A 27,064-nucleotide genomic window follows, 5' to 3' on the forward strand; every position below is an offset into this window, starting at 1 on the left:
AATCACATGACCAACAGTCGACTTGGGCACATCTCATGACATTCCGCAGTACATAGGGCTACTCGGGTACTTTTGATCAGCTATTTTATACAGGGTGTACCATATATCTTGACCACCCTAAATAACTGTTTGCCCACATGAAAATTACAAAATGTTTCAAACAAGTGTTCTTTAGCCATCAGGAAGACATCAATCAGCATGACTGCCTTCGTTGAAGCTTTCTTTTTTACAAAAATATGAACAGCAGTATGACTTTTTTAAAAGGCACTTTGTATTTTTTATTCGGTAATTAATTTCCTCTCCTAAAGACCTATTAAAAATGTATCACAATGTACCATTCACTGAAACACAACTTTATTAATTACATAATACAACATAGAATTTGAGCCCGGGATCACAAACTCATCTACTTGCTGGAGTTGTCAGAAAACAAATGAAAACCAAGTAAAAACATAACACAAAACGGACTTTAACTCTCCTGTACCATTGCCCAGGAGTAGAACATTCAAAGTTGCTCAAAGTGGTGACCCTGGACACCGATACACTGGTGCACTCGTTGAATGAAACAAGTATTTATTGCTTCCAGTGTTGCCTGCTGAAGAGAATTACAAGCAAGCACGATAAGTTCCTGCATGTCCCCTGGATAGACAACGTCTTAAATGCGTCCCCAAAGAAAAAAGTCCAGAGGATTTAAATCAGGAGACCTAGCAGGCCTAGTAACTGATCCTCCTCGACCAATCTATCTGGCAGTATACCTTCAGAACACGACGTGCACGCAAGGCATTAGGTGCTGGACATCGATGGTGTTGAAACCACATAAGCATTCTGGTTCTTAGCGATACTTCATTCAGAAAAGGAGTAAAATTCTTCTGAGGATATTGGCATACGCTGCGCCGTTTAGACTACCCAGACGAAATAAGGGCCAATAATTGTAGTACCAAGTATCCCACACCAGACCTTAACCCTCCATTGATGCTGATATTCCACCTGTCTAAGCCATCGTGGGTTGTCGCTGGACCAATAATGCATGTTCCTTCTATTTTCCTGTCCTTTGTTTGCGAAGAAACATTCATCGGCAAATAGAACATTGGAGAAGAAGTTCGGGTTTGCGAGGATTTGCTGCTTTGCCCACTGACAGAAACTGTACACGATTCTGGAAATCATTCAGATGCAATTCTTGATGTAGGTGTACACGGTAAGGATGGAACAGGTAACGTGTAAGAATACGATGTACACTGGTTTTAGGAATGCCAATCTCGTGCACAAGCTGTCGTGTGCTCACCTGTGGATTCATAGCAACGGAAGCGAGAACAATAACTTCGGCAGCTCCGTCTGTGCGAGTGCTGCGACGATTGCGTTGTCGCGGGTCGAAACTTCGCGTTTCCTGAAGCGTCGCAACAAGACGAGAAAACATCCGTCGGGAAGGTGGGTTCTTGCCAGGATATCGCTCTCTGTACAGCTCCGCTGCCGGCCGGAGTGACCGAGCGGTTCTAGGCGTTTCAGTCCGGAACCTCGCGACTGCTCTACGGTCGCAGGTTCGAATCCTGCCTCGGGCAAGGATGTGTGTGATGTCCTTAGGTTAGTTAGGTTTAAGTAGTTCCAAGTTCTAGGGGACTGATGACCTCAGATGTTAAGTCCCATAGTGCTAAGAGCCATTTGAACCATTTTGACCTTGCGTAGCATTTCGCTTATCTTCAACAACAAAAACAATAAAACAAACGTTATGTCGATGGAGTTTGTAGGAAGGACAGCCTTTACTGTATGCCTACTCTACACAACAGTATTTAAAAGGACTAAACTACTGTACCCAATGTACCCGCACATAAGAAAATAGTATTGCAATTGTTGTTCTGCTAACTTAATTCCCCACAGATGAGTAGCATTTCTACCTTCTCTTCGTTGGTATATATTCTATTCACACAACTCTTCAACTGACGATGGTTGACGGAATGACGATTGTGCATTCTACTTATGTTTACACTTGTCCTCTGTCAACGTGAGCACGTGGATGTGTTCCGTTACCCCGAGTACCTGCACTAAGCGCTGGGAACGTCAACGTTCAAACATCCCCTTAGAAAAATTTATGACTTACTGTGCTGATAAACCTCTTACATTATTTGATCTTCAAACAGCTGAGCAGAACTGAACGTACTCAGACATTTCTCTCTTTACTTATTCTTATCAACACTAAACTGACACACAATATTTTTGGCGCAACGCAATCTGACTTTCAATAATCTCTACAAAAGAATGGCCCTGACTAACAATAACCTATAGCTTTCATGAATCACTTACCTCACAAAAATCTTCGTTACTCTAACTACTGCAATACAGTGAGCGCCACTACTGCCAGCTAAATAAAAGATTCTAACTACTGAAGGCACTAACTACAGATAGGCATAGTTAGCAAATGAAAGATTTCGATATAAACAAACAATGTACGAGTATTTACCTTAATAGTGTTCAAAAGTCATTATATATATATATATATATATATATATATATATATATATATATATATATCAGTTCATGACATCCAGTCTTACAAAATTTACTGTCTGATGGACACACGTCCAGATCATCCGCTCTCAAACTCCGCCATCTCTCTCCCCACTTCCACCACTGCTGGCGGCTCACCTCCAACAGCGCAACGCTACGCGCTGTTAACAGCCAACTGCCCAACACTACAGTAGCGACTATTCCAACAATGCAAACCAGCCACAGACTTCACACAGCACAGCCAGTGATTTTCATACAGAGCGCTACGTGGCGTTACCAACATAAAAAACTAAACAGCCTACTTACAACGTCAATGTTGTGTTATGTAATTAATAACGTTGTATTTCAGTGAATGCTACACTGTGATAGGTCTTTAGGAGAGGAAATGAATTACCGAATAAAAAATAAAGGGTGCCATTAAAAAAGTCATACAGCTGTTCATATCTTTGTAAAAAACAAAGCTACAACGAAGGCAATCATGCTGATTGATGTCTCCCTGACGGATAAAGAACATTTGCTTGAAGCATTTTGTAATTTGCATCTGGACAAACAGTAATTTATGGTGGTCAAGATAAATGGGACACCCTGTATACAGCACTGCCGCACGACGTTTGTGCCGAGAAAGGTTTTTAGAATGAAAGAGCACGACGACAGGGACGTTTGATGCAACAGGTTTTTGCTTCAGGAAGCATCGGCGTTTACGCCTGCTTGTAAATAAATGGATTCAGGACTCAAGTCCATGTAACATCTTATTATTCTGTGTGTCAGCAATACGTCCAGAAAGTTCGGACTTAACGTTTTGTTATACTATCCATAACTGTACAACATCTAGACCTCCCTAGCCATTATTTCCTTGCACCATCGCTTCAGCTACAGGTTTCACAGACGACTCATTTAGTACCTCTCTCTCCGGTTAATTATGTTCTTTATTAGGCCCTGTCTCGTAACAGTATGCCTTCACGCCATACTCCATCAGTCTGCAACAATGTCACATTTCAAAGGCTTCGAATTTTTTATTTCGATCTTTCCCATTGTCCCTCTTTCGCACCCGTACCAAGCTGACCTCCACATATAGTTTTTAGTAAGTCTTTTTCTGGGCATAAGAACTACATTCATGGATGTCAATGGCGGTTACTTTTTATAGTAATACTGGATGTCTCCTGCATGTGGCTCTTCCGACATTTACTGCATGTCGTGTAGCGTGCAAGAGAGGCTACATAGCGCCGCTGAATATTTTTGACGCAGTGCTGTGGGGGAATAAATGTTGGTATAAATCTACTTAAGCTCGAATGTGTCAAATGAGTACCACAGAAGATGTATGTGGGCAAACTACCATGCTTCTTTCATTTTTTCGTCATATATTATGGGGACAAAATTTTGCAGCTGTGTAAAGGCAGATCACAAAAGCATAAATATTGCAGTAGTTACGTTTCTTGTGCGAAGCACGAAGCTTTAAAGTCATTCTCAGTTTCTGTAGGATCTGCATCTGCATTAACGTTACATCTGCTTATGTGTTGTTCTGTGCTTTATTTAGTATTGTGCCAGTGCGAAGAATAAACGTCGGGGGTGAATCATAGTATCACGACACGAAATATTGTCATGTACATACGGCCCACATCGTATTGGTAGTGAAGAAGAGGTCCCCACAATACGTGGTAACATGAATCCCCACCTAAACCTTGTGTTCACACGTTGTCGGACGAGTTCTGGTTGACCCGGTATATTCATAAGACCATTTGGTCTCGTTCTGATCTACGAATCACCCTCCTCCCCCTCGTCTGTCTCACATTCGGTTTGTTTCGGACGAAGAGGTGTACGCCTGGGTACAATTATGGTTCCGCAGGCAACAACAAATATTTTCCCATGAAGGCATTAACCGTTTCGTCTAACAGTTAAATAAATGTATTAACAGTTATGGCGATTACTTTTTAAACAACAAAAAGATTACTTACTTTTTCCATCTGTCCCGATTCCATTTTAATGTCCCTTATATTTATTAATCAATAAATATAGCAACAATTAACGTTCTATAGCCCACAAATTTTTGTTTACTGACTGTAAAATGTAGCAATTTTGAAGCAAATTACGCCTCAGTCTATTTTTCCTGCTCGCAGAAAGCATATCCTGCTTTTAAGAAATGACGGTTTGACTATACAGCTCAAAAATTTCAATGAAATTTTTGTAGATTTCGATAGGTAGTACCGATGATGTGATACTATACTACTAGTGGACCTTGGTTAAGATCAAGAAGGCGACCATGACTGAATCGTGGTGGCGTGTTTCTTTTCCAGTTGCCGAGTTATTCTTTCCTTGTGCTATTTTATAACGTTCATTCCAAAAATCATATTCGGTTTCTCTCTTTTCCCGTAATGGTTCGAAATACTGTCCACACTAGTTGACTCCATAAAAGCATGAACTGGATGAACAATCAAACGCCCTGATCCACACAAGCTGATGTTCCTGGCTTCAACTACATCAAAAACACTGTCGCTCCCTCCCCCTGTGGTCACGTCTGACCATCGCAAATGTGTTGTGCTATTATCGTAGTAACGCAAGTTCCAAAAAAGATTCTCTTAAATGACAAGAAAATTTTTAACTATGGTCGCAAGCAGTGTGGCCTTCTTTGCCAACATCGAAGGTCGATATTTTGTCTTTTTACATGGACGATAGGCTGTTTCAAAACTTCAGTATCGATATTAACATATCGAAGTTAAAACTACCAACATTGATATTTTGGAAATATCGACTGTCACCGAACATCTCTACTTCAAATAACATCTGTGCTGTATGGAATTTCATAACACTTAGCAGTGAAGGTGCTTGCATTGGCAATCACAGAAATACATAGGTGTGATAGCAACAGGCGGCTGTGCTAAATATTCAGCCAACGTTAGTAACTGACACGAATAAAGCTGCAATATTTTCATAATTCGATAAGAAAACAAATCTTGTTTGTTTTTATCTTGTTATACTGATATTTCCCGTCATAAGACAGAGGATTTATTTCTTACTGTTCGTGGCGGTCGATGTAGAACGAGCTGTGTTCGCTTCAGTAGTTACTTGAAAATATCAGGACCGTAAACGAAACATGTTTCGCCAGTGACGACAACAGTATTTTGTCAGAACTCGGAGCGGTAACATAGTTGTTTCCCGAACCATGACCGAATTTCGACTCGAGTCCCGCGTCCTAGAACATCTAGAGCTGCCGGCAAAAGACTTGTTAGAGAGAGCTACCCTCCAGGACAACCGATTTAATAGCACAGTTTCAAGGGAATGTGGCATTAGTACGGTAGTCAACCACACGAAATCGGCTCTCTGAGTACCCATATTCTGCAAAATTTCTGCCGGCCGTGGTGGTCTAGCGGTTCTGGCGCTGCAGTCCGGAACCGCGGGACTGCTACGGTCGCAGGTTCGAGTCCTGCCTCGGGCATGGATGTGTGTGATGTCCCTAGGTTAGTTAGGTTTAAGTAGTTCTAAGTTCTAGGGGACTGATGACCTAAGATGTTGAGTCCCATGGTGCTCAGAGCCACTTTGCAAAATTTCTGCTTCCTGCGTTAGGCGTGGCGCGAGTGTAGAGAGTCTTTCTTCACAGGTATGGCCCGCTCAAAACTGAACCACTAAACCCAATAACCGTTTCCAGGCGCAGAAAAGCCGCCATCGTCTGAACAACATGGATAAATCGGCAGTAGTGTGCTTGCAGTGGTGCCGGTTGACACCCCAATTACAGCTCCCCGAAACTTTTGTTCAGTTTATTGCCTCATGTGTAGAAGAGAGACGCACCATTTTAAGGGAACATCGCGTGCCTGCGGCCAATGAAGAAACGTGAACTATGACGGCGTTATTACCAAATGCGTGCAAACAGCTGAGCGTGCTGTTATTCTTTTCTTGGCATTCATCGTATGCTCCAGGACAACGCACCTCCCCACACCGCAAAAGTCGTAACGCAGTGGCTACGCCAGCTCAATTGGGGAGGCACTCGAGCACACGCCCTACACTGCTGATCTCTGCCCTCGGGATTTTCGTGCCTGCGGTCCCTTAAAAAAGGCCCTGAAAGGTCGAGGATTCAGGACGTACAGTAGGCAGTTACGGACTTCTTCGCACAGCAGGACAAGGTGTTTTACCAAGCGGTTGTCTTCAACCTGATTCGTCGGTGGCATGACTGCAATAAATAACCGAATATGGCGAAAAAGTTACTGTTTATTACATGAACTCATTGGTATTATGTCCGGAAATTACTAGAAGTGGTTTTCAAAGTTCTTGTGTTTAAGATCTGCAGAAGTAGTTTCGAAAGATCTAGATGTACGCAACAAACTATGCGCTGTAAAACGTTTAAAGGAGCGCTGTCAGAAATCTGGTTTACCAGCCTCAGCTCAAGTAAAACCGCTTTCGCTTTTTCTACGGCCAGAACTGTTGCCGACGAAATCGGAGCGCTGCATTTGTTCGACCTTGTCAGCGTTCTACTTCTGACATTAACTAGACTACACTAACAGTTTTACGCCACAGCTGCAGACCATCTGTTGCAAATTGCTAATCGTATTTTTATTATCGTCTCTGAAACGTATGACAACTCACACGACAGGAAGCGTGTAAACGCCACTAAATGCACTGATGAACTCTTCTGAGGTCGTCAGGGAAATGGCAGAGTCGTCTTGAGGGAATGTTTCAATGACTTTCGCTTTCAGTATTGTAGGGTGTACCCCTCCGACAAATTTGATGTGTACTTACACTGCTCCAAATCTGTATGTCTTGGTCGATGATATATCTTGTCAAATAGTTACTTTCATGCTCTATGGTCATGGTCAGGAAGCCTTATCCTGAGGAAATGTGTTGCAAAATAACCTACTTCCCCAGTGCATAAGTGGCTAGACCATGGAATGATTATTTGCATTTATATTTTTATTATATATACAATATGTTTAAAGTCTGTTTTTAACTAACCACATACAAATATTAGCTGTTCAAAGCTTGCTCTATGAAAGATGAGTAGTCGTCAAGTAAAAATGATTTGGAACAGTTTTTATCGTCTATTGCTGTTGTAATTTTATTGTGAAGAAGTGTGAATATTTATATGACTATATAATTTTCCGCTTTCTCTTTCAAAGTCAGATAAATTCATTTAAAAAAATGAAGATGATTTTCACTTCTAATTTCTGTGTACGAATGCTAGAGTTGTTTTCAGTCGTTTTTAATGGTTTCTAGTGCTGTTTTAATATATCGTATTGCGTATCCGTTTATTAAGAGGATATCTGGGATAGTGTACTACATACAATCATTATTTCCCAATGAATATTTCAAGTCTAACTGTAGAACTTCGCGAGAACGTTATTTCTCGCAACAGTAATCAGCGGTTGCATAAAAGCAAAGCAAGGTATCCCTAATTTTCGGTAGAAAACTTAACTATGCCAAGTAGTACAAAACATTTCTTAATGTATAAGAAGACGTGACTTCCAATTCAACTGATTAGAAGTATGCACGTCCAGAAATACTTTTGAAATGTGTCTGAATTCCTAAGGGACCAAACTGCTGAGTTCATTGGTTCCTAGACTTACACACTACTTAAACCAACTTAAGCTGAGGACAACACACACACACACACACACACACACACACACACACACACACACACACACACACACACACGTCCGAGGGAGGACTCGAATCTCCGGCGGGAGGGACTTCCAATGAAATGGCTGTGAGCACTATGGGACTTAACTTCTGAGGCCATCAGTCCCCTAGAACTTACAACTACATAAACCTAACTAACCTAAGGACCTCACACACATCCATGCCCGAGGCAGGATTCGAACCTGCGACCGTAGCAGTCGCGCGGTTCCAGACTGTAGAGCCTAGAACCGCTCGGCCTTACCGGCCGGACGGGAGGGACTGCCCAGAAATATTGAACACACTAATACCCTTTGTTTTCCACCACGTTAGGCTGCTATAGTTGGTGTTACATCCTGCTTTGTTCAGAACTATATGAACTGTTTCTCTTGTGCTTTAAATGATTGTTCACTTACAGCAACGTCATTACTCGTGTCTTAATTCTCTCAATTTGTGCAGTTTGAACATCTAATTTTTTTGAACCACGCTAATTAAGCTGTTATATATCACTCTGCTTCCTATTACTTAAATGTAAAGTAAATTATTAATTCAGTGCTGGGTCGCAAAAATTTATATTTTGCTGAAAGAATGGAACAATTTGCAAAACCTTAAACAGAATAACGAGAGAAAATTTTAGCCAACTTTGGTTTAGTATATTAACTGTTTGGTCTCTCAGTACGCCTTTTACAAAAACTACAGAAATTACGTGCTTTGTCTCATAGAAATTGTCAATTAGTGCACTATTTATTCAGTTTCTCGTTAGCTCTGGTGAGAGTAGTCCAGAATAGGAAGAAGTTGGAAGTCATTGTTAAAGGCTCCAGCGACAACGTTGCCAAACAGCAGGAATGCAGCAACAGCAATAGCAGTAGTGGCGCTATTGTTGACGTTGTCTGTTATTTCACAAGAGTCGAGTATGAGTATTTAAACTAAGTGAAATGGAATGTATTACACAATGAATCAACAGTCCCGAATTTATCAACCTTTGTGGAGATGTTCATCAAATTCTATTAGGAACTGGTGTAGTTCATCAACATCAGTATGAGGTCTGATGCCTATGGTTAAGAATTCACTCTTGTATTCGTTGTAACATGTTTGCAGGCAGCCTCCGAATTCATCCTCTGGAATTTCTTGCCAAGCCTGAAACACATGGTGCTGATGGAGATTACTGGCCGGAAATAGTATGAAAGTATAAGTCTTTCCATCGCATCTCAAACATGCTTTACGGGTGACAAATAATGGGCCAAGCGGGCCAGTGAAGCATCCGTACATTCCTCAATGCTTTTGTGGTGTGAACTAAAGCGCGGAGTTCCATATTATCTCGCTGGAGTATGCCGTTTGGTACCCTGACCATGAAGGATATGACAGTACGGTTTACCACTGTTGTCAAATATTAGCGGGCATTCAGCCTCGCTTCAGTAATTAGCTAATTTGTCCCATTATCATACCTAATGGCTCCCCACACCACGATTATAGGAGCTGGAGAGGTATGAGCCTGGAGAACCTCTGGCTCCTGTAACCTTTCACAGGCCGTCTACGGGCTCGTTGGCGTCGATGTGACTGCCACAAGCAGAAGCGAGACTCAGCGCCGAACAACACATAACCCATTGAGCGTCCCTGTTCATTCTGGCTCTGTGTTGACCGTGGTATGGTGTCAGCGGTGAACTGTGCATGACGAGGTCTGAATACCAGCGGTTGGTGGATACATTCTGGCTGCACCCTCAGTCCGGGTTTCAGCTGCTGTCAGTAGAGTCGCCAAAACCAATCGAGCAATTCTACTATCTTCTCGTGGTGTAGCCCTTGTGGAAGGTCCTGTGCGTTCATGTAGTCACCAGTCGTTCAACAGTCAACTGTCTTTGCTATCAGCTGTTATGATGCACCCATGTCTCTCATGCCACCAATGACAAGACCTTTGTAAAAATTCTAAAAATAGCAATAAGTTTCCCCATGTGCATCCTCTGAACACGCTGTGTTCTCCGATCTCCGACTAGTGTAGTAATGGCGTATTTGAATACTGAAAATATGCTCGTATAAGGTTGAAATTTTAATCGGCATATCCCACGGCACTGAAGTGATAGAGTGTAAGTTTGGTTGCGTTTGGTGAACACTTTCGATTTCCGTCAGCCCATTAATGTGCTTTGAGTAGGTAATTACCCCGAAAAAAGACACATGTCATAGACTACATTAGTAGTATTGCACGGGGGAAATGCAGCTTCTTTATGTTACACCCTTCTTCTCAACGTAGTAGTCCGTTTGCTAGGGTCCCCCCCCCCCCCCCCCCCCCCACACACACACACACACAAAAATCCTGTCTGACTGAGCTACAAAAAATCATGAACAGGCGATGTACACGGTGTGAACAAAAATACGGAAACACCAAAAACACAACACATCAGCACACCTAATGTGGTGCAGGAAACCCGTTGGTATTCAAAACAGCTTCCAGTCGCCTCGGAGTGGATAAACACAGGTCCTCTATGGTTTTGAAGGTCATCTTATACCATTTTACCCGCAAAATTGTGGCAAGTTGGTGTAACGACCACCGAGGTGGATAGCGATGAAGCACCCTTCCCTCCAAAACAACCAGCAAGGGATCCATACTGCTGAGATCTGATAACTACGGTGGCCGGGGCAGGCGCGGCAGTTCATCCTGGTGCTCACAAAACCAGTCCTGGACGGAGGTGCGCTCTGTCGTCTGGCGAAACAGCATCACCACTGGCGAACAAAAACTGTAGCATACGATGGACCTGATCAAAGAAAACGGTCACTCAATTCTTGGTAGTAATGCGACCCAGCAGAGTAATCATGGTGGCCGTGGAGTACCGCGGTATGGCGGGCCCCAAATCGTCACCGAGCCCCCCGCCACGTTTCACTCTTCGGACTTAAACTCTACCAGTAGTTAGAAACAGTGTAAAACAAGGCTCATGCGACCAAACGCGTTTATTCTATTGCTCCACAGTCCAAGTATTATGGCTTCGGCACCAGATTTTCTCTTTACTGATCAGTGGCTTTGGAAACCAATGTGCCCTGTGATTCTTTGCTTACGGAGCTCCCTTCGTCTTGTTCTGGTGCTGACACAGTCCTCTAGTACGACAATGGCTTTTGCAGCTGTCGCCTTCTCATTCTTCGTCACAATTCTCTTCAGTTATCTCCTATCACTCAACACACTTTCGTCAGAGTTATGATTTAGCGGCTGATTATTTTTCGCTTTCTCTGCAAGCGGTATAAATCTTCGACACGATGGCTCTAGAAGCACCGAACACTTCAGCTACCTTGATATGGAATCACCCACCGTACTATAACGGACCTACACTTCCTGTTTATTAGGATTTTTGAAGCACACGTGCCCTTAATATTTACTGTTGTTTGGGAACGACCTCTATTATGAAGAATAATGAATATCCGGATAAGTGCAGATACAGTTATAATCGAATCGCTATCGCGCGACTACTTTCGCACGATAACAACAAACGAAAGCAGTTATGACAAAAAGGTAAAAATATGAAATATTTAGTGAAGCTTGGAGTAAATAAAAAGAATCGGTTATAATTTTAGGTTGAAAATTACTTAAGAACGGTCACCAGTTCATTGTGTGATCAAATATTACTGTTTGATTATTAATTGTTTATAGACTGTAATTACGTACTAATAAATGAATTATAATCAGACGAGAACGGAATCAAAAGCAGTGACACGAGCTCAGATGTAAAAACACAATTCATACCATGACTTAAAGTTGATCAGAAAACCAGCAAAGTAATTTGTACTGAACACATGCACGTAGAAGTTAATTGTTCGCAAATTAGATAGCTTAATTAATAGCTTCGCACTGTAATGCTAACTGCTGCTGATCTTAGAAAGACAAATATTCGTAAATACTTGTTTTGTATTATAGTAAGTTATTTCTGGAAAGTTTGTGATGTTTCATTTAGCGAAGAATAAGTAATTTTACACTATACTGTTACGTAATATGCAAATATAAGCAGAGTTTGCAATTCTGAATTTATATTTTGTTAACATTCATTTAAATTACGCTTTTACTCTTTTAATGTTCGTCATAACTGTTTAATTAGTAGTTCTGAAGAAACTAACTTCACTGCTGTTAAATGGCATTTCTAGATAGTTCTCAATTTTGTAAATTGGACTTCGGTATCTTAGTAACCAAAATTCAATAAACTCATTATCACTTTTAGTATTTTACTGTTCTTTCACTGGTGGTATGCTCGGAGTCGATTAACGTTCATTTACACTGTAGCAGTTGCTGCAGTAGATAATCTGTTTATCAATTAAGAAAAACTACTGCGCTGGCTAGCCGTGTACAATATATAGATGAAACTGGTCGGATCTTACTCTGACGAGCAGCTTCAGGCTTTCTTTATCGTCACTCCATAGAACACGTTTGGGCCCACAGTACACTTCTTGAATGTTAGTTCCTCTTGACGACAATGTACTGTGCCCATTTACAACCACATAATACGCCTGTCAGTATACTGAAAATCTTACAATTTACTCCTAATATTCCCGCACACCGAATTTGCACTTGATCCACCTATCGCTAACAACTCCCTCCGCCGACTACTTCTGCCCGACTCCGCGCTTAGGCGCCGAGCGACAATACTCCTTATTTGAAATGTCTTTAGCTGTATACAGCAGCAAACTCCCTTGACTAGGCCAGTGTTTATACTACATCATTACTACAACATTCTTTTTTAATTTGTTCGTTTGAATTAGTCTTTTGGCATTTAATTATATGGCAACAATAATAAAATAAGAAAAGGTATATACAGGATGACAGTTATTGAACTATATGAAATAAAATTGTCATAACTTGTGAACGGTTTGCCTTAGGACGCTTAAACTGCACGATTTGCCGCGGGGCGTGCTGGGAGTTAGTATACACGCGCGCACGTGCAGCCCGCTTCCATGTGTATGGGTTCGTCAGAAGGCAAAAGTGGCGCATTTGGGGGACTGAAAATCCGAATTTCGCAACTGAGAAGTCTGTTCATCCTCAACGGATGACTGTGCGGTGTGTAGTGGCCAGTCACAGGATAATCCAGGCGACATTTCTTTATGGCACAGTGCGTACGTGAAAGTTTTGGAAGATGATTTCATCTCCATTATCTAGTTACGATGGTTTCGATAAGATGTGGGTCATGCAAGACGGAGATCAACCCCTACGAAGCAGGAGAGTGTTTAATGTCCTGGAGGAGCACTTTGGGGACCGCATTCTGGCTCTAGGATAGCCAGAGGACACTGGCATGGGCCTCGATTGGCCGTGATATTGTCCGGATCTGAACACATGCTATATTAAAGACAAGATGCGCAGCAACACTCCCGAAACCATTTCTGATCTGAAAACAGCCATTGAGAAGGTAATCGACAGCATGGATGTTCCGACACTTGAGCGGGCCACGCAGAATTTCGTTATTTGTCTTCGCGGAATCATCGCCAATGTTGGCAGGCATATCGGACACGTCATAACCTAAATCTGAATATCTGCAGTGACGTTTACATGTTGTATAAAGTGTGTGCACGGCGTAGTTCGTAACTAATTGTCGTTTCTTTTTCATATATATAGTTCAGTAACTGTCACCCTGTATGACAAAATTACGTCATAGTTACATTATGGTTACAGAATACGAAAAAATTATTAGGCACTGTGTTGTCGTGTTACAGTACGAACACCAGTAACATATTTTCGCTTTACAAGCCACCAGGTAATGGAGCTTCTGGAACTTTGCACAGAGGGCCGGAATGGTTGGTCAGCTCCTAAGAGAGACTCCTTCCCACCGCGGGACGGAGTGGCGTTAGGTGGCGCGAGCGGCCTGCGACCTGCGCCGCGTCTCAAACCGCCTCTCCCGCGTCCCTACAAGCGTCGAGCCTACGTCGTGCTTTCACTCAATGTCCAGAGCCCACCTCCGTGCCCTAATAAGTTTGAAACTCTGGTCTCTGTTGCAATTGTTGCTGTTTATTCAAATTCCGGCCGCTTCTTTGATGACAAAATCCCAGTATGGCGTGGTCGCGAGAAATCGGCCGCGGCTGAACATTGCCTAGAAGACGGGCACGAAAGGAAGTTTTAAAAAACGAGAGTTTTGGCTCAAACCACGTTATACTGAGATTCGAGTATCAAAGAAGCGGCCGAAATTAGAATAAACAGCAACGATTTTAACAGAGTCCAGGGATACACAGTTAGTAGGACATGGAGGTGGGATTTCGACATAAAGCGAAAGTAAAGACGTAGGCTTTACGCTTGTAGGGACGCGGGAGCGACAGTTTCAGCCGTGGCACCAGCCGCTTGCGCTGACATTTGGAGCTGGCCAGTTTACATTCCGCGCATGCGGCACTCCGACACTCTCTGGAAGGCTCCAGGAGCTCCATTACATCTATATACGCAGAACACCGTGCCATCCCTGGCAGTTAGCGATTTCAGCTCCTGATGACGACAGCGGAGACAGCTGTTGGAAGCTCGATTGTGCTATTTGAAATGACGCAGCTTGTAAACCGAGAAGATTGTATTGAAGCATGGCGCTGCGAAAGACTCCGACGATGCAATACGAACACCAACAATTTTTCCACGTTCTAATTCATGTAGCTTTAACATAATGCACTCAGAACTACGAAGTTCACTGTTCTTACCACGGTTGACACTTGCAACGTTTTGAAGACACTGACACACAGTTGGTAGAGCTCTTGGCCGCGAAAGGCAAAGGTCCCGAGTTCGAGTGTCGGTCCGGCACACAGTTTTAATCTGCCAGGAAGTTTCACATCAGCGCACACTCCGCTGCAGAGTGAAAATCTCATTCTGGACTGCACAGTTGTCACTCGCGGTCTAACGCAGATGCTCGGCTAGCACCAGCACTTACGTTGAGGCGCCCACTCGTCGCGACGTGTTGCAGAGCCGCGGGCGCGTGCGGCTGGCGAGCGCGGACCCGCTGCGCTACCCGCTCATGTTCCACAACTACCTGACGCACCCGCACGACGTGGCGGTGCTGCGCGAGGGCGTCAAGATGGCGCTGGCGCTGGCCGAGACGGCGGCGCTGCGGCGCTTCGGCGCGCGCTTCCACCGCGTGCCGGTGCTGGGCTGCCGCCACCTGCCGCCCTTCACCGACGAGTACTGGGAGTGCGTGGTGCGCCAGTACACCATGACCATCTACCACATGTCGGGCACGTGCAAGATGGGGCCCGCCGCCGACCCGCTGGCCGTCGTCGACGAGCAGCTGCGCGTGCGCGGCGTGTCGGGGCTGCGCGTCGTCGACGCCTCCGTCTTCCCCACCATCCCCAGCGGCAACATCAACGCGCCCGTCATCATGGTCGCAGAGAAGGCCGCCGACCTCGTCAAGCAGGCGTGGCTGCCCAGGGGCAAGCGGGGCGCCAACCAGACCGCGGCCGACCAGCCGGTCAGGTGACCCGCCACGCCTGCGGATCTCTCGCTTCCGTACAACGCTCTACCTCAGACGAAAGCGCGAACATTCTTCCTGAAGACCGACGTGGTCTGCACGGACAGGCTGCACGTAGCGTACTAATCTCTGGGAAGTGGTCAGAACCGAGACGAGAGTTTCGAACGTGAGAGACGTCTGTGTGGAAATGATTCAGCCTTCTGTTACAGTTCGGGAAAGGTTTATTAGACCGTAGGTTGTCTGTAGGCTTCTATATACGGAGTACAATTTCGCTTCGCATCTTTCAACAACAGATTAATTGTAACAGATTCTCATACGTGATGAAATGATTCCCAAGTGGTAACCATTTGCAATACAAACAAATTAATGAATGTGACCGTAAGGAAGACTTAATTGAAATTACGGTTGGCCGTGGACTTCGTGTTTGTGCATCAGCACCTGTCGTACCCGTTTAAGAATATAAAAGAAAAATCAAACGAGCTTTAATAAAAATGCAGCGTCCTGATTATTTTCGTCCATACATAACGAAAATGTAAGAATGTTTCTCGTTGGTTTAAATCGTGCACAGATTGCAAATATGAAGGTTTTAATTATGTTACTGCTAATGTTCCAAAAAGACCACATTCAGCTATTCCCAGCCGTAAGTCCTCAATTTCGGTTTTATACAGTTGCGTCTTGCTAGAATGCTACAGTATCGAAGCGTTTGCCCAGAAATGCGAACTGTTTATTTATCAGTATCTGCTGAGGCCTTATGGCCTTTTTCTGCACAAGTTTGTCAGTACATCCACACACTCTTAATGCAGTTCAGGTGTACATATATTTATTCTTTAATAACTGCCCTTAGCGTCTGTTTGGTACCCTAAGCGTCTAGAAGTAAAATAACAGTGTACTATAAACTTTGAAAATTACTTCTTGCATATTAGTAGTTTGAATTTGAAATATGTATGTTCCTAATGTGAAGATATTGCTTCAATAGGAAATACACTTCAAACTGTCATCCTGTGCATTTTGAGCCCATATACTTGACAATTATGCACCGACGGCGAGCTACCTGATTGTGTTATGGTGTTAGACAATACGTTTTCATTTAAGTCCATATTCTCCTTTCCCTTCTCTTTAGAAGGTTCTCACATCACCACTTTCATGACTTACTGAATGAGAGATCCTCGATTTTGATTTAAATGATTCTGTTGTTTTATGATTTACAAATATAGTCCAGGAAGGCAAAAAGGAGAGAAATATCGGAAAGTCATTATATTTCTTGAAAATTGTATTTGATTACAGGGGAGAAAATTTATAAAAATTTATTTCTTAATTATTTATTAATTTTTCATAAGTTCTGTATCTTAGTTCCTAACTACTAACTTTATACTGGAGAACTGATACGATAGTATGCTGTGTTGTTTTACGTCTGCTATCGTACATTGACACATAATAATAAAATAAATATAAATCGATTTTAATTTTTGTCCCAATCTAGACTAGGACTTGAAAAAGCTCACCAAAGACTACTAATTATTTCGTATATAATACTTGAATGGATTGATCAGGCACATAGGAATAATTATCTAGAAGGAGACTATTAGAATATTTTCATGTATTCGTTTTCCTTAATATCATTTACCCTTGTGTAAGAAACAGCTCCTAAAATCCTGGGATAACTGTTCATATGTAACAAATCAAAAAGTAAATATATATCAATTTTTAATATCTGTATTCGTGCAAAGCTGAAAACTGGTGCTATGTCTGTGTTTTAATATCATGAAGATTTGACTGCATTTCCTAGGGATGCATTGTGCGCCTACAAAGTTTGTCAGATATTATCACCGATTAACACAGTTGTATTTGGCAAATTTCATGCAGTTTTGTGGAAATATATTTCATATTTTTATATGAATTAGAATTACAAAAACTATTTTACGATCCCTTCCATTTCCTAACCAAAAAATGAAATGTATTATATTTTCAATCAGGACTGTTGGCAATGCTGGTGATGTGTAATTGTTAAGTGATTTTGTGAGATGTGGTCGAAAATCTGTTATTTCACTCGTGGACCAGCCACGGATGGCAATGCCATGCTTCACTGAAGGAAAAAAAGAGAGATCTATTGTGTGTAAATTTTTTTGTGATTTGTCTATTAATCTTTCATTTCCTATAATAATAAGAAATAAATATATACAATACAGATTTACGTCATTCAACAAAAATTCGCAAATATTGTATAGTAAACTCGTTTTAATCTCTCATAGATTACAGAAATCCATGACGGGAAGTTACAAGTAGTTGCGTGAAATACAAATTACGATTTAGCGAGCGTCTCATTACCTTTATATTTGAATCGCTTTTTACTTTACTGGCTTTCCAGATAGCTACACGTGATAGAGCCAATAATTTCTGGCATCATCAGTTCATGACTGGACTGTGGCAGTCATGTGTTTTTGTGTAATTGTGCCACGTAAGATTAGCAGGCGGTACACGTGAAGTTTCTGACATGGTCTGTGTTGTCGTCTTTAACCCTCTATAAAAGTTCTCTTGCTTCAGAATTTAAGTTTACTTTCATCTGATGTCACTGTATCTTCTGCTTTCGGAAATGAAAATAACTTCTGTGCGTCCCAGAACAACGAAACATTATTTAGGTGGGACAATTACGAGACCATACATGGTTTATGCGTTTACGATTACTGAATCAGTTAAAATACATCTGTTTTAGAACGTTCCGCTGGAAAGTTTTTCATGTTTTTACTTCTGCTGTTTTTAAGATCTGAGGCGTCTTATACGTTTACATGAAAAATTCAGCAAATAAAGCCACAGTGAGGAAGAAACGATCGTATGGCATTTTTGGTCGGGAGACCTCTTCTGGGGTTGTTCGGCCGCGTATGCACTACTTTTTCTTTGAGGCCACCTCGGCGACGTGAGCAATGATGATCAAATGGTGATAACGGTAACCCAGCGCCTAGTCACAAAGCAGATAACATCTTGTAGCCGGTCCTTCGCATCGCAGTCAACCGCGCTGGCAAGGCAGTCGGCGAAATGATCATCGTAATAGTGTTCCTTCACGAGACACGTCATTTCATCCTTTTGACGTCGTCTTTTTGGTAGACGACATTCTCAGCGTCAAGATCTGCCCGTTGTGTGACGCAATTTATGCAGGACAAAGCTGGCAGCTTTCCCTAAACGTAGATAAATGTAATATAATGCGCATACATAGGGGCAGAAATCCATTCCAGTACGATTATGCCATAGGTGGTAAATCATTGGAAGCGGTAACGACCGTAAAATACTTAGGAGTTACTATCCGGAGCGATCTGAAGTGGAATGATCACATAAAACAAATAGTGGGAAAAGCAGGCGCCAGGTTGAGATTCATAGGAAGAATTCTAAGAAAATGTGACTCATCGACGAAAGAAGTAGCTTACAAAACGCTTGTTCGTCCGATTCTTGAGTATTGCTCATCAGTATGGGACCCTTACCAGGTTGGATTAATAGAAGAGATAGACATGATCCAGCGAAAAGCAGCGCGATTCGTCATGGGGACATTTAGTCAGCGCGAGAGCGTTACGGAGATGCTGAACAAGCTCCAGTGGCGGACACTTCAAGAAAGGCGTTACGCAATACGGAGAGGTTTATTATCGAAATTACGAGAGAGCACATTCCGGGAAGAGATGGGCAACATATTACTACCGCCCACATATATCTCGCGTAATGATCACAACGAAAAGATCCGAGAAATTAGAGCAAATACGGAGACTTACAAGCAGTCGTTCTTCCCACGCACAATTTGTGAATGGAACAGGGAAGGGGGGATCAGATAGTGGTACAATAAGTACCCTCCGCCACACACCGTAAGGTGGCTCGCGGAGTATAGATGTAGATGTAGATGTAGATATTTAGCCATTGCTCCAGTGGCTGGCATAGTTTATGTAGGCATTTTAAAATTATCAACGCATTCAATCTTCTCTGTGCGTTACAGAGACACGAAAATTACGTTAATCTATAGCGAGTTACTGAATAACTGACGCCCCTGACTGAAAGTGTAGAAATGTCAGGAGGTTCACCTTTCATCATTGGTCTTCATACAACAGTTTAGAGCTCGGTATCAACTTCTTCAAAAAATAAATAAAGAAAGAAAGGAAGGAAGAAAGAAAGAAAGAAAGAAAGAAAAAATTGTTATGTGGGCATAATCTCCCGGGAGTGCCTGCAGGAGCATTGTCGCACTACTCGTGGCTAGAGGTAGTCTTGCTTTGATTGAGGCTGTATAAAGTAAGTCCCTTTACATTCCCGACTTAGCGCACCATAACCTCTTATATTTCGGGCAAAACGATTTCTGATGTGTGCATTCCTGCGATCTGTAATGAGAGACCGACACAAGATATCAAAATCAGGTGTGGCAGACCACCTTGCGTTGTACTCACGCTGTGCCTGGAATCAGTCATGACTGCTGCATTATCAGTTCATGTTGCAATTACATTTTGTAGTTTGACGTCATGAGCTTTTAAATGCTGTTATCAGTGCTGATTCCAGTCCAGACACTGCAAAGTTAAAAATGCAGACAGTACTTTTTTTGTTTTAAGCTAAAATATCTAACGACGAACACGACAAATTTCGTGATGCTTAACTCTGTCGATTCATCTAATAATAAACTATGTTTTTGATCACGAAAGAGTTTTTTTTTATTGACATGAGGTACTAGAATATTATTTATTAGCTCTGTGCATTTGGTCCCGTGTATTTTCGTGTTATCTGTCGGATTAGAATCCTTAAAGCATTTTTTACACACATCATTCAAGTGATCGATGTTGGAAACTGATCTGTGTTCAGCAATGTACAAAGGTAATGCACACCCAGCTATTGCACAAGAATTACATTTTTTCACCGGTAGTGGAGATAGTTTCAGTTTCTTACTTCATATTTTGCTTTATGTTTCTTCACTTACAAATGCTTGCTCACATTGTAAATTTTTGCGTACGTTTGGGAGTGGCAATAGCTACAATAGGCTTAGCTGAATTACCTGCCACAGGCTTTAACCCATGTTTGAACTCCAAGTAGTTTTCACAATCGACAATTCTGGCTGCAGGCCTTTCTTTTAGGCGGCATTTCCATGATTATGTTTTTGTAACTGCATTAATTCCACACAATAACATCGTTACGCAGTCAAAACTCGTAATTTGTGAACAGCTGTAACGACACCGCAACACGTCGACATACGTAACTAAAATGAACATGACATTCAAAACAGTCCAGTTCCAGTATATTATTCTTGCTCTCACTCATTGTTGAGTCACGAAGCTCCCACACTTCTGCAGGTTCGCTACTGCAGTGCCGCCAAGCAGCTGACCTGTATAAACCTGCGAAACGATTGTACGTTCTGTAATTGAAGTGCAGAAGCACATTCAAAATAAAAATGCGGTACTATGGCACCATTAATTGGAGCAGCTGTCAAAAACATCACTTTTTCGATTTCCAAAAATACTGAGAGGAATACGAGTTTAAAAAATAGCGTACTTACACTTTAGGTTTGCGAGAGTATGTTTAACATTTCTATTCACTCTTACTGTCATCAGAACTGTGACTCTCAACGAGACTGGCAAAATATTAAGTCCCTTTCAGGAGGCTACTACCGTTTCTCAAAGGCAGATAAGAATGTCATTCGGCAATTTCTTCAGTCCACACCTGCTACAATACTACTACTTGGTTTCGTACTTCAGTTTCTTTAAAACAGACAAACACACCTGTGTGTATTTATGTATACACACCAGACTGCGTAAGGAAGTATGTAAAATGTTTTGTACATAATTAAAGATAGCCTTGTATAAATTGCCAAGAAATAGTTAATATTAGCAGGTTGTAAGAAAATTCATGAGAGCAAGGAACTGTTTTGGTTCGCATTAGACTACATTATGCGAGTGTAAACGAAGAGTTCATTAGTCTCTCTAGCGGATACTAGTGGTGTAAAAGTGCTTTGCGGTACAATATGCCTGCGTCGGGTTTTTCCCCATAGAGTAATCGTTTATTTTCCCTCCCCAGAAAGGGAATTAGGGAAGTCAAGGACTGTTATATACAGGGTGGTCCATTGATCGTGACCGGGCCAAATATCTCACGAAATATGCGTCAAACGAAAAAACTAAAAAGAACGAAACTTGTCTAGCTTGAAGGGGCAAACCAGATGGCGCTTTGGTTGGCCCGCTAGATGGCGCTGCCATAGGTCAAACGGATATCAACCGCGTTTCTGAAAATAGGAACCCCCATTTTTTATTACATATTCGTGTAGTACGTAGAGAAATATGAATGTGTTTTAGTTGGACCATTTTTTTCGCTTTGTGATAGATGGCGCTGTAATAGTCACAAACATATGGCTCACAATTTTAGACGAACAGTTGGTAACAGGTAGGGTTTTTAAATTAAAATACAGAACGTAGGTACGTTTGAACATTTTATTTCGGTTGTTCCAATGTGATACATGTACCTTTGTGAACGTATCATTTCTGAGAACGCATGCTGTTGCAGCATAATTACCTGTAAATACCACGTTAATGCAGTAAATGCTCAAAATGATGTCCGTCAACCTCAATGCATTTGGCAATACGTGTAACGACATTCCTCTCAACAGCGAGTAGTTCGCCTTCCGCAATGTTCGCACATGCATTGACAATGCGCTGACGCATGTTGTCAGGCATTGTCGGTGGATCACGATAGCAAATATCCTTCAACTTTCCCCGCAGAAAGAAATCCGGGGACGTCAGATCCGGTGAACATGCGTGCCATGGTATGGTGCTTCTACCTGTCATGAAATATGCTATTCAATACCGCTTCAACCGCACGCGAGCTATGTGCCGGACGTCCATCATGTTGGAAGTACATCGCAATTGTCTCATGCAGTGAAACATCTTGTAGTAACATCGGTAGAACATTACGTTGGAAATCAGCATACATTGCACCATTTAGATTGCCATCGATAAAATGAGGGCCAATTATCCTTCCTCCCATAATGCCGCACCATACATTAACCTGCCAAGGTCCCTGATGTTCCAATTGTCGCAGCCATCCTGGATATCCGTTGCTCAATAGTGCATATTATGCCGGTTTACGTTACCGCTGTTGGTGAATGACGCTTCGTCGCTAAATAGAACGCGTGCAAAAAATCTGTCATCGTCCCGTAATTTCTCTTGTGCCCAGTGGCAGAACTGTACACGACGTTAAAAGTCGTCGCCATGCAATTCCTGGTGCATAGAAATATGGTACGGGTGCAATCGATGTTGATGTGGCATTCTCAACAAAATGGTTCAAATGGCTCTGAGCACTATGGGACTCAACTGCTGAGGTCATTAGTCCCCTAGAACTTAGAACTAGTTAAACCCAACTAACCTAAGGACATCACAAACATCCATGCCCGAGGCAGGATTCGAACCTGCGACCGTAGTGGTCTTGCGGTTCCAGACTGCAGCGCCTTTAACCGCACGGCCACTTCGGCCGGCGCATTCTCAACACCGACGTTTTTGAGATTCCCGATTCTCGCGAAATTTGTGTGCTACTGATGTGCGGATTAGCCGCGGCAGCAGCTAAAACACCTACTGGGGCATCATCATTTGTTGCAGGTCGTGGTTGACGTTTCACATGTGGCTGAACACTTCCTGTTTCCTTAAATAACGTAAGTATCCGGCGAACGGTCCGGACACTTGGATGATGTCGTCCAGGATACCGAGCAGCATACATAGCACACGCCCGTTGGGCATTTTGATCACAATAGTCATACTTGAACACGATATCGATCTTTTCCGCAATTGGTAAACGGTCCATTTTAACACGGGTAATATATCACGAAGCAAATACAGTCTGCACTGGCGGAATGTTATGTGATACCACGTACTTATACGTATGTGACTATTACAGCGCCATCAGTCACAAAGCGAAAGAAGTGGTCCAACTAAAACATTCATATTTCTTTACGTACTACACGAATATGTAATAAAAATGGGAGTTCCTATTTTTAAAAATGCAGTTGAAATCCGTTTGACCTATGGCAGCGCCATCTAGCGGGCCAAACGTAGCGCCATCTGGTTTCCCCCTTCAAGCTAGACGAGTTTCGTTCTTTGTAGTTTTTTCGTTTGGTGCATATTTCGTGAAATATTTGGCCCTGTCACTGTCAATGGACCACCCTGTATATTAGGAAGAGATACTTAGCACAACAGTGAGGCTGTAGCGATGATACATAGCCGAAAGTGAACAAGAACTGCGTTTCCTCCTGCTTGTAAGGTATCTTGTGCCGGGTGTAATTTAAGATATCGGCGTAGGCTAAATAAGAAGATAGCGTCACGGGTGGACTTGGAGGACGACTAAATGTCACTCGTGGGAAACAGAATACAAGGACATACACGTTCCGATACGTGGGAAGCAGGACAGATAAAGATGAGTTCACGTAAAGCACAGAAGCAAGAAGAAGGTCAGGAGGGCGTTTAGAAGAAGAAGTACCGTAGCAGCAGCAGCTAATCTCTATGAATGTAAAAATTGTAACTAATTGTGTATGTTAAAACGAGTCCAACAGTCCGCGCCACCGCTCCTGATTCATTCTATTTACTCTAATCATTTTACTGATTTAATTTAGGTTTCGGAACTCGTTGAAGTTTTAATAGAATCAACTGCGATGAATACTGTCGTAAGTTCTTTGAAAATATGTGCACAGTACCTGATCTTTCTATCTCTCTTTCCCAATATTTCTCAAGAATTTGCCTAGTTCAACAGTGTGGATGGAATGCAGTCTGATAAACTCCAACGACATTTTATGCAAATGGTTTTATCTCTTCTAAATTAAGCATAGAAAGGTTCTTGTATGACACATCACGTAAACTATTCCTCGGTAGTTTGAGAAGCCTATTTTGCTTCCTCTCTTGTGTACTGGACAAATGACAGCTGGCTGCCAACGCCTCAGTCCCCCGAAGTTCAGTCTGCAGTCCGCTTCCCCCATACTTTCTGCCCATACCATATCCTCTCCTGGTACTTTATTGCTTTTCATATGGCATGAGGTTTTCACTACATCTTCCTCCGTCATGTCGATCTCTGTCTCATTTGTTTCTTCTTGGTTTTCATTGAAACTGCTTTATGTTCGGCAGTTGAGTAGCTCGGTGAAATATTCTTTCCATCGCTCTAAGACTGGTTTAGCGTCGATAATCAAGTTTCCATTTTGTCAGTGATGTACTCACTTTTGGCATTTAAACTTTTCCTCTGTTTTCACAGTCTGGAGAAATCTGCCTCTGTTCGGAATGCGGCTATACAATTCCACATTTTCACGAATTTTTGTTAGGTACTTTCTGTTTTCAGTTCTCAGTTGTCTTGTCTCTCTGCGCTCTTCTTGATATGTTTTCGTCAGTGTTTCACTATCTGCGTTCTAAAGCCATAACTCTCGCGCTTTCTTTTTCTCGTACCTACATCTTCGCACTTCTCATCAAATTATGTTTTTCCCTATTTTTTTCTTTCTACCTAGCACTTCATTCGCAGCCTCTGTCGTGGCTGTCTTAATAGTGTGCCACACTTTCTCCACGTCTTCGTCATCTGCATTTACTAGCAAATCGAAAATATTATTTATTTCTAACCCATACTCTTCCCGTCTTCCCCGCACTTTTTAGATTTTCCACACAAACCCCCGAATGTAGTTTTCTTATCAGTTCTGACCTTTTCTATGTTTAGTTCTGCTTGCACGAAGAACTGGTCTGTCTCACAATCCTCGTCGGGCTACAACGTCTTTCACTATTAGCTGTGTTGCGTATCAATCACTACATGATCTGTCTGACTGATGGTTTTCCCGTCCGATGAACACCACAATCCGAGATGAATTTTCTCATGAGAGAGTGTCGTTGAGCTGATAACCACGTTCTTTATAGCGGAAAATGTCATCCCGAAGCCGTTATCGTTGGTTTCATCATGCAAGCTGCACTTTCCTGTAGGCGGAGAACAGATACTTCGTTTGCCTACTTACGCGTTAAACTACATGTTTGTTCATTTTGGGGACTTCTTCGTAAACACTATCTATCTGTTTCTAAGAACACCTACCTTGTTCTCAGTAGGGGTGTGAACATTGATGAGGGTTACGTCACAGCTTTTTCGTTCGATTACAATGTGTGACAAACACTTGGTCACAAATTTGAGCTCCTTTATTTGGTTTGCCGCGCTATTACTGACGGCAAAACTGTTTTATTTGGATCCATCTGCGTAGAATATTAAAGTGTTGCTATATGAAAGTTGCTGTATGATGCGCGTACCCTTCACCTATCCATCTAGTTCAGCGCAATGACGCTGCATCTGTCTTATAATGTTTTACCTCTGAAGCTACTACCATAGTGGTCCCTTGACGGATGACGCTTCGGAAATTCCAAGTATCTATTATCAAATCGTTTATCCTCTTTCACTGGAGAGCCTGCCTTGCATCAATCCATCTGATATTGACTTTCCGACTTCGACTTTTTAACTTTAAGGACCAGCTTTCACAACTCTCAAGATAAACAACAGTGAAAAGGCCAATTACTGTTCGGTTACACTATTGGTAACAAGATACTGGAAATAGTAAGAACCTTGGAATACCTGGGAGTGACCGTCGAGAGCGACGTAAAATGGAACGAACATACGTAAGTATTTGTAGAAAAAGCAGATACCAGGCTGAAATTAACCGAAAATCGGTCAGGAAAGTAGGTTACGAAACGCTAATTCGATCGATTAACGAATTCCTCGTCAATGTGGGACTCCGACAGCTTGGAGTAAAGTCCGAGACAAAATCTCTCGTCTGGAAGCACTAATTAGGGCGCTATTGATTGTCAGGTAATATCTACATCTACATCGATACTCCGCAAATCACATTTAAATGCCTGGCAGAGGGTTCGTCGAACCACCTTCCGTATTGTTCCAATCTCACACAGCGCTCGGAAAGAACGAACACTTATATCTTTCCGTGCGAGCTCTCATTTCCCTTATTTTATCATCGTCATCGTTTCTTCCTATGTAGGTCGGCGTCAACAAAATATTTTCGCATTCGGAGGGGAAAGTTGGTGATTCGAATTTCGTGAGAAGATGCCGCCGCAACAAAAAACGCGTTTGCTTTAATGATGTCCACCCCAAATTTTGTATCATTTCAGTGACTCTCCCCTGTTTGTGTTGTTGTGGTCTTCAGTCCTGAGACTGGTTTGATGCAGCTCTCCATGCTACTCTATCCTGCGCAAGCTTCATCATCTCCCAGTACCTACTGCAACCTACATCCTTTTGAATCTGCTTGGTGTATTCATCTCTTGGTCTCCCTCTACGATTTTTACCCTCCAATGCTAAATTGGTGATCCCTTGATGCCTCAGAACATGTCCTACCAATCGATCCCTTCTTCTAGTCAAGTTGTGCCACAAGATCCTCTTCTCCCCAATTCTATTCAATACCCCCTCATTACTTATGTGATGTACCCATCTAATCTTCGGCATTCTTCTGTAGCACCACATTTCGAAATCTCCTATTCTCTTCTTGCCCAAACTATTTATCGTCCATGTTTCACTTCCATACATGGCTACACTCCATACAAATACTTTCAGAAATGACTTCCTGA

General features: G+C 42.4%; 1 protein-coding gene across 1 annotated transcript in view; it reads left to right on the forward strand.

Moving 5' to 3' along the window:
• Nucleotides 1–15,918, forward strand: part of LOC124711955 (glucose dehydrogenase [FAD, quinone]) — a 78,938-nt gene extending 63,020 nt beyond the window's left edge. Inside the window, exon 6 of the mRNA XM_047242225.1 lies at nt 14,994–15,918. Within this exon, the coding sequence (XP_047098181.1) occupies nt 14,994–15,503 (510 nt within the window). The 3' untranslated portion in view covers nt 15,504–15,918. The remainder of the gene's footprint in view (nt 1–14,993) is intronic.
• Nucleotides 15,919–27,064: the final 11,146 nt, after the last annotated feature.

The sequence above is a fragment of the Schistocerca piceifrons genome, chromosome 8 (genome assembly GCF_021461385.2).
Source record: "Schistocerca piceifrons isolate TAMUIC-IGC-003096 chromosome 8, iqSchPice1.1, whole genome shotgun sequence".
NCBI lineage: Eukaryota > Metazoa > Arthropoda > Insecta > Orthoptera > Acrididae > Schistocerca > Schistocerca piceifrons.